Source organism: Carex rostrata, chromosome 31 (genome assembly GCF_964058835.1).
Source record: "Carex rostrata chromosome 31, lpCarRost1.2, whole genome shotgun sequence".
Taxonomy (NCBI): Eukaryota; Viridiplantae; Streptophyta; class Magnoliopsida; order Poales; family Cyperaceae; genus Carex; species Carex rostrata.
This window is the reverse complement of record NC_135948.1, coordinates 769686-778816: the sequence shown is the minus strand read 5'-3', so window position 1 is coordinate 778816 and position 9131 is coordinate 769686. Positions and strand designations below refer to the sequence as shown.

The window sequence follows — 9131 nt, the reverse complement described above, 5'->3', positions numbered from 1 at the left end:
GAGTGGAGCATTCGGTCTCCACTTTTTTTTTTTCTCCAGACCGAATGCTCCACTCGGTCTCACTGTTTTTTCAACTTTTCCGTGCGGCAAACGGTGTGGCATATGTTTTATGTATATGTATAGAGAGTGACTTGAAATTTCAAAATCCAAAAAGTCGATCCGAACCGTTCATCTTGTTTTCCATATTAATATGTGCTTGGAGACCAAATTTTACATTTTTCTGAATTTTTTTACTATTTATTAAGTCACTTTGAAAATTGTTGATCCAACGGTGGCTTAACAAAACAGTAAAATTAGCAGCCACCGTTGGATCAACAATTTTCAAAGTGGCTTAATAAATAGTAAAAAAATTCAGAAAAATGTAAAATTTGATCTCCAAGCACATATTAATATGGAAAACAAGATGAACGGTTCGGATCGACTTTTTGGATTTTAAAATTTTAAGTCACTCTCTATACATATACATAAAAGGATTATTCGGATCTTATGTGGCCGAATCTGTGAAAAATTGAAAAAAATGGTGAGACCGAGTGGAGAATTCGGTCTGGAGAAAAAAAAAAGTGGAGACCGAATGCTCCACTCGGTCTTTGTGGTTTTTCAAAAAAAAAAAACAATCATGCTGGTTCCCTAAAAATTGTTTTTCTATTTATGGTTTATAAAAAAATTTCTTCAATTCTATCATAGATAATTTCCTTTGAAAAGAATTAATGAAGTATAGAACAAAAATTACGGAAAACATTAATTAGGGGTAGAGGTGGTATAACTGTAAAAAATTTGGATTGAGCGCTGAATATTTGAAAACTAGCCCTGAAGATAGCGCTACCCCTCATTTATTCCGCTAATAATTTTCATTTATCACCGCATTAAATGACGTTATCATTTAATAATAATTTCCGCATTAAATTAGACTGTCATTTAATAACAATCTCCGCATTAATTATACTGTCCTTTAATAACAATCTCCACATTAATTATGATGTCATCTAATAACAATCCCCGCTAATAAATGCTTATCTGTTTAAATAAAAGGAGTAACCCACCTATTGATTGAACAATTGAGACATTTAAATTCCAGCATGTTTACGGTCTTTTATTTAACCATGCATATTTTACATGATTATGTGATTCTTTTTCTTTTTCAGCTTTTCTTTTAATTTTGTGTACTACCGCAACCTCGGATCCAATTGAGACAATAAAATTACATAGGAAAGAAAAGTAAATCAATAAAAAATAAAACGAACAATTGAAACATGCAATTAATTTCTGCATATATATTTACGGTTCTCTTGTTAACCTGCAGATTTTACATAATTAAATTTTATACATCGATCTTTTCTTTTCATTGTGCGTGTTATTACAATCTCAAGTTCAATTGAGACAATATATATATATATATATGCTTACAGAGGAAAGAGCCAAATAAAAATTAAATTAAATTAAAAAACGATGCACCGCAAGAAATGGCAGAATAACCGAACCAACCCATAATTTGCCATCTCTCTCATAAATTTCGCTAACATGGCTGAGCTTCTTCCCGGCACCACCTCGCAAAATTTCAACAATCTCTCCTTCCTCGGTGAGTCTCACAGCTAATGCTGGTCTACCAATGCTGCTCATTGCAGATGAAAGTGCTAGGATTGTACCCGACGGCATTTTGAGGAGTTGGTCCCTTACCCAGGGAAAAGAGAGGGCCCACTTGGTTAGAGTTGTTCTCCTCGAATGCAGACCTATCCAGAACCCGCCTCTCGGGCTTCTCTTGATGTTATCGGGATAACTGGAGAGTTCCGTAATTACTTCAACTGTTTTGGCTTTCGCTCCTTGAAGCCAATATTTCCAAACGTTACAAGTGCTGGTCTCGACGAAGATAAGGTATGAGCCGTCTTGGCTTAACATCAGCCCGTTTACGAAGGATAAGTTATCCAGTAAGACCTCAACCTCGTTGGTTTTTGGATCATACGTCATCAACCTGCCCGTACGATCGCCGGAGATAATTGTTGACATATATTCCCTACAAGTCAAGAATTAATTAATGATGGAAAAATGATAATTAAAATTAATTAATTGTGAGGTAAAACAATAAATCTCTCTCTTTTTCTTTTTTTACTTTGTGCATTAGATCAAGCAAGAAAGTGAGAAGCTACAAATCTCTTTCAAGGCTATTCATGCCTCATTAAATATACAGAGATGACAACAACACCATATTTTACATTCATTATAGATCGATTTTTACATGGAAATATCATAACTGACAAGTACAATCAACATACGTACCTTCTTTGGTAGCGAGTACTGGTATCTGTGAAATAGACAATACCACTCTCTTCATCAATTTCAACACTGTTGGTGAAGCCGAACGGAATACCTCCTGCTTCTGTTGCAACTACTCTGGCAATTGTTTCCCCTGGAGGAACCACCATGAGTCCATGATATGCATCAGCAATGTACAAACCTCCAGTTTTTTCATTGAACTTCAAGCCCAGGGGCCTACCGCACTTGTGCTCCCGGTTCAGGTCTTGCGATCCCCTGCACTTCTCCAAACTTGAACCATATATATTAGAAATTACATTAGTGTTTAGTTTTGACTTGTTCTGCCTTGCTTTCAATTGCTTAAAAATTTCCCATTTCTTTCATTGTGTGAATTGCGCATGCTGGATTCTGTAACTTAATTTGTTGCTATTAATTAAAATAAGAGTTTTGCATGATAAAAGCTAGAAAATATATGTTGTCGACTTGGGGTCATAAATGATACAGCGATTTGATTTGAGATATTTGGTCGTATATAGGTTTTTATGTCCTTATTATTCTATATAACTGGGAAATTAATGTCACCTCAGTATTTAGAAAATTAGTTGAAGTACGTAAATGCTCGCGCGTTTATTAAGTTAATTATTAAAGAAGATGAAAGGTGTCCATCCAAACCAAAACACTATACTAGCTAGCTATATTGGTACTAATTAATATGGGGATTGATGAAAGATATTTGGTCGTATATATATAGGTTTTTATGTCCTTATTATCCTATATAACCGGGAAATGTCACCTCAGTATTTAGAAATTAGTTGAACTAAATGCTCCTTTTCTTGAGAAAAGGAGGGCCCTCCTATTCTCCAATCCGAACGGTTTAAAAATCGATCAAACGGCTTTAATTACATCTGATTTATTTGTGCTTTGAGATTCGTGCCATATTAAAAAGAAATTGAAGCCGTTTGATCAATGTTGAACGGTTCAAATTGAAGAATAGGAGGGTCCTCCTTTTCTCAAGAAAAGGAGCAGCATGGCTTCCGATATAACTCATTGTCTCAACTATGACCGAGTACCTAGTGGCGAATAATAAAACCATCATGTACGTATAAAGTTACAACTAACATGAACCTAACGCTGACCAAAATTAATATTAATTGAAAGGTACATAGAAATCATGAATTGGGGCTTGACCCTTATTCTTTCTTTCTTTTTTCTAAAAAAAATGAGAAGTACGCAAATATGTAAAGCATGACGAAAACATCACTTTCGTTTAATATATAAACAACAGCTTTTTTTTTCGATGAAAGCAAAGATAAAGTAGCAGAGCAACCAATGGAATAAATTAAGAACTATTTTTATGTATAACCTTCAAAAATTATGAAATTACATATTCCTCCAATCTAAACTTTCTAATATCATATTTACCCTTCTAAGTTTGAAAAACTCACAATATTATCCAATTTATTGCCATTTCAATGAAAACTCATTTTAAATTTTAAAAAAATCACATTTTTTCCTTTATTAAAAAAAATGCAAAGAAATGAATCATTTGTCTTCGCAAAACAGCCAGGAAGAAGACTAAAAATCTGTCATACATGCATGTTATTTTTTATTTTTTAATAAAGAATAAAATGAAAACATTTTAAATTTAAAATGAGTTTATATATAAAACACAAAAAATAGGATAATTTTTTGAGTTTTTAAAATTTCGAAGGATAATAATTTTAGAGGATAAAAACGAAGTTGTAAGATTTTTGAAGGGTGTATATATATATATATAGAGAGAGAGAGAGAGAGAGGAGGGATCCAATTACACCCTTTTTTGGTGACACCGAATTACACTCTCAATTTTCAAAGTTTTCAAATTCCAAATAGTCGATTCAAACCGTTCAACATAATGGATACGTTAAAATGTGCTTGCAGATCAAATTTTATATTTTATGGAATTTTTGTACTATTTATTAAGTATTTAGCAAAATTGCTTTATTTAGGCCGTTGAATTTTTGTATCCATCTTAATAAATAGTAAAAAAATTCCAAAAAATATAAAATTTGATTTGCAAGTACATTTTAACATATCCATCAAGTTGAACGGTTTGGATCGACTGTTTGGACTTTGTAAACATAGGGTGTAATTTGGTGTCACCAAAAAGGGTGTAATTGGATCCCTCCTCATATATATATAGGTCGGAAAAACTCAAACCGTTTTTTCCTAGCATCCGGAACAAACAACTTAGTTTTCCAATTTTTAAAGTCCAAACAGTCGATCCAAACCGTTAGATGTTTACTTTATATTAAAATGTGCTTGAAGAGGCCAAATTTTACATTTTTTAGATTTTTTTTACTATTTATTAAGATGGTTTGAAAATCGATGTTTTTATTAAATTTCTTCACCATTGAAAAACAACGATTTTCAAACCATCTTAATAAATAGTAAAAAAAAAAAAATCCAAAAATGTGAAATTTAGTCTCCAAGCACATTTTAATATAGATTAAACATCTAACGGTTTGGATTTACTGTTTGGACTTTAAAAATCGAAAAACCAAGTTGTTTGTTCCGGAGGTTAGGAAAAAAACATTTTGAGCTTAGCTACCTGTGTCTGTGTGAAATTTCCCTACTTAATTAAGCGAATGCAACAAATTAAAGTATTGCTCGCTTTCATAAAGAACTACTTCCTACCAACTTGCTTGGAAGAAAGATAGCACTAGAAGGGCCTGTTCGGCCGAATCACTGTTCACGTGGGAAAAAAAAATTCAGTTCAACTGAATTTTTTTTTTCCACGGGAACAGTGTTTTTCAGTTCAATTCCCGTGCCCGTGCCCATTCCCATTTGTCGGCCGAACAGGCCCGAAAAGAATTGATCACACCCTGGCAACAACATATATAATAAAAAAAACAGATTCAATTAAGTACTTAAAATATGCCTACTATACCTTGAGAAAAATTTCCTGTTAAATTACGCGAAATTCTAAATTTAGTGGTCTATTTTTTTTCCCGTAATTAAATAAACAGCATAAACAATGATTTTAAGTAGCACGTTAATTACGATAATATTCAAATTAATTGAATTCATAAATTTAAATCCCATACCCTCTATTAGCATTACTATGAAATTTGAATATGAGGATGCATATATATATATATAGACGTCACATAGGCATATCCATTGTAAATACTAAAGAGTAAAGAACCTAGCTATTTCTCAATATATATATATATAGGCTTGAAGCTCTGCATGCAATAATTAATTAATATGCAGTCAATCAAGAAACATTTCTACTTGAAGTTCAGCCTGACCCAAGGTCTAAGCAGCTATAGGAGAATAATTTTCTTTTAAAAAAAGACTAAAGGAAAAAAAAATATAGAGAAGAGAAAGCGAGATTCTAACAATTCCGGTGGAGATGTCGAAGCATAGTCGATCCAACGGTTCTCCTTCTCGTTCCACTTCAAGATCCTTCCATCGGAGACACCCGTGTAAGGCCCGCCACCAAGCGAATCAAACGCTATACTCTCTGGTCCAACCGCACCATCTAGTGATATAATCTCCATGTCTCCATCCTTCGCAGCAATTATTACCGTCGAATTATCATCCTTCGGAATTGCAGAGAAGATAAAACCAGCTATGGCTACCGCAGCAGCGATGGTCAGTATAATCTTATTGGGTATCATGGAGGAGAAGGAGATCAATATGGCAATCCTTCCAATGCACCTTCTTTAAAAATCTCTGGTGGTTGATCTGTTTCTATTTCTGTTTATTTGTAGATATGTGTGCCGTTATCTTCTGGGGACCTATAAACAAAAGTTGTAAGGGGGGCGGCACTTTTGAGGGGTGTTTCGGAGCGTTTTCTGATTTGCGGATTAATTTTTTTAGTTGTTTTTATGAAGTGGTTGGAACGAATTTTTTTTTATTCTGAGAACTACTGTCGAGGTGGGTTAAGTTGTTGGAAGAAATTTATAAATAGGATGACAAATAGAAAGCAAAAATTACCAAAGTAATACAAAATGTTTGTGTGAGCATATGATATCCAAAAGAGATTAAAATGTAAAAAATAGTTGTTGTAACTTATTATAACTCAAAAATTGTTGTTACTTATTCCTCTTTATATATATATATATATATGGGATGTCCTACGCTACTTCATGGAATAAAACGCGTTTGTACTCCACATTGTATTTTTATTTTGAAAATTCAAACGACTGATCCGAACCGTTAGATGTGATCTCCATATTGAAATGTGCTTGGAGACCAAATTTTATATTTTTTAGAATTTTTTTACTATTTATTAAGCATTTGTCAAAATTTCTATTTTGCTGTGCACAGTAAAAAAACAGTAAAATTTTCTGAACCATCGGATCAGCCATTTTAAAAAATGCTTAATAAATAGTAAAAAAATTCCAAAAAATGTAAAATTTGGTCTCCAAGCACATTTCAATATGGAGATCACATCTAACTATTCGCGCGCGGATCGGTCGTTTGAATTTTCAAAATAAAAATATGGCGGCATAGAACATCAACTCATTTTACTTCATGGAGTAGCGTAGCCCATCCGGCCATCCCTATATATATATATTTTATTGTCCATATTCACAAGTCATATCCAAATCATGCGACATACGACTGAAAAATGCCGAAAAAGATTTTTGAAGTGTAGAAATAAGCAGACTGAACAATATGCATTGACAACCACATATGGTCAGCGCCTTAGGTTTATAAATTGAAAATCATGATCAATAATTTAAAAATAGGAGAATTGCTTGTTGATACTAAATAGTTAAGTTCCTTTGGCCTCTAATTTTTACTAAAAAAATAAAATAAAATAGGAATAGAAAAAAAATTATCAACCTTTTGAGTTCGTATACAGTCGAGAGTTTATTTTATTTTAACAAGAGTTCGTATACAAGGAACTAAAAAAGTTGGGGTAGGCTAGAAATAAAATCCAATCACAATCATAAAATAAAGATAAGTAGTAATAAAAAAATAATAATAAAATAAAAGCGAAAGTGAAAGTAATAGTGATAGTAATAATACTAATACTAATATTAACTATATTCTACCTAAACTATCAATCGTAGTGGTCAAAGTCCTAAGCTTACATCCTCGACTCCAAATTCCTAATCCTATGGATCTAAGACCTATAATACTATCCCTAAATAATCCCTAACTACTACTAGGCCATGGTTCTGGTACGTAAATTGCTAGCTTCCACATGCTCATGTCCGAGACCCACTCCTTAGATACATTCCACTCCTTCAAGTCCCTTCTTACTGCTTCGCCCATGTCAATCGTGGCCGACCTCTGCCTTTCTTTCGTTTTCGATACGCCTTATAATTCCAGTACGCACCGGTGCTTCAGGTGGCCTCCGTTGGAGATGTCCAAATCATCTCAAATGGTGTTGGATGATCTTCTCTTCGATCGGTGCTACTCCAAGTCTGTCACGTATATCATTATTTCTAATGCGGTCCTGTCTTGTATGGCCACAACTCCACCACAACATATGCATCTCTACTACACTTATGTTCTGAACGTGTTGTCTTTTAGTAGCCCAATATCCTGCACCATATAACATCGCAGGTCTGATAGCCGTCATGTAGAACTTGCCTTTGAGCTTGTGTGAGACTTTTCTGTCACATAGGATGCCAGATGCCTTTCGTCATTTGACCCACCCTGCTCGTATCCTATGGTTAACATCTTCACCAATCTCATCATCACTCTGCAACATTGACCCAAAATATCGAAAGGTGTCCTTTCTAGGCACTATTTGTCCAGCCAAAGTGACATCTCCATCATCTGACCTGACAACGCTGAACTCGCACCTCATATACTCGGTTTTAGTTCTACTAAGTCTAAAACCCTTCGATTCTAGAGTATGTCTCCACAACTCTAGTTGCCTATCAACTCCTATCCTACTCTCGTCGATTAGTACCACATCATTAGCAAAGAGCATACACCAAGGGATCTCCCCTTGTATGTCCCTTGTAACTTCGTCCATCACTAGAGCAAAAATGTAGGGGCTCAAAGCTGACCCTTGATGTAATCCTATCTTAAGAGCAAAAATTTAGGTCTTGTAGGAACCAAGTTCGGAAATATTTATAAATACCCTAAAAAAAGTTTTTACGAATCTACCCTCGATTTTTTTTTTTCAAAATTGCCCCAACCGCCTCACTAGGGGATGGTCCACTCTCAACACCTGACAGCCCCCCAGTGGGACGGTCAACCCTATTTTTTTTTTTAGAGATTTTAGTATTTTTATTTAAATAATTTTGTGGAGTTTTAGTTTTCTTGTTTATGGTGTATACCAAAAAAAATAAGACATTTGATATATTGATAAGTGATGTCGTAACTCTTTATAACTTTGACTTGATTTGTTAGTTGAATATCACAAGTCTAAAGATAACACCAATTAAGGACTCGGCCTTCATTCTTAATAATTTATTTTATTCAAATATACACAAGGAAATATGGTTAGATTGTCTCAATAATGCCAACTTTTTTTTTAGAGAATAATTGGAGAGCGAGAGAGAGAATAATTGGATTACTTGATTATTGTCAATATATACCATTTGCTTGAATAAACAAACACACCCAATAAATAGTAAATGCATTATAAAATAATTATATGGATAATTCTTGAATAATCTCTTATAAGCCTAAATTATATACATATTTAATCTGATTTTTATCACAAAATAACACCAAATATCTTGTATTTTGAATATAAAGTGAATAGAATACACCTAGGATCAAGTTACTGTATTTGTTTGGTTTTAATTTGCAGAAAATGAAGAAAAACAAAGAAAAATGCTCAGTGCGGACGCACGGTTTGTGATGCGGCCACACTAAGTACTTAGATGGATTTCTGAACGCGTGCCAATTTTAAAAAGGTATAA

The 9131-nt window shown here is 33.7% G+C and overlaps 2 protein-coding genes across 2 annotated transcripts; both read right to left on the bottom strand.

The window, feature by feature from the left end:
• Positions 1-1301: 1301 nt before the first annotated feature.
• Positions 1302-6041, bottom strand: LOC144547393 (protein STRICTOSIDINE SYNTHASE-LIKE 10-like). Its single transcript, XM_078296025.1, has 3 exons — positions 5632-6041; positions 2272-2538; positions 1302-2008 (listed from the first exon to the last, which is right to left on the bottom strand). The coding sequence occupies exons 1-3, from the start codon at positions 5910-5912 to the stop codon at positions 1432-1434; spliced, it is 1125 nt and encodes a 374-aa protein (XP_078152151.1). The 5' UTR covers positions 5913-6041; the 3' UTR covers positions 1302-1431.
• Positions 6042-7894: 1853 nt separating this feature from the next.
• LOC144547176 (uncharacterized) lies at positions 7895-8233 on the bottom strand. The gene has a single exon (XM_078295766.1). The coding sequence runs from the start codon at positions 8231-8233 to the stop codon at positions 7895-7897; it is 339 nt and encodes a 112-aa protein (XP_078151892.1).
• Positions 8234-9131: the final 898 nt, after the last annotated feature.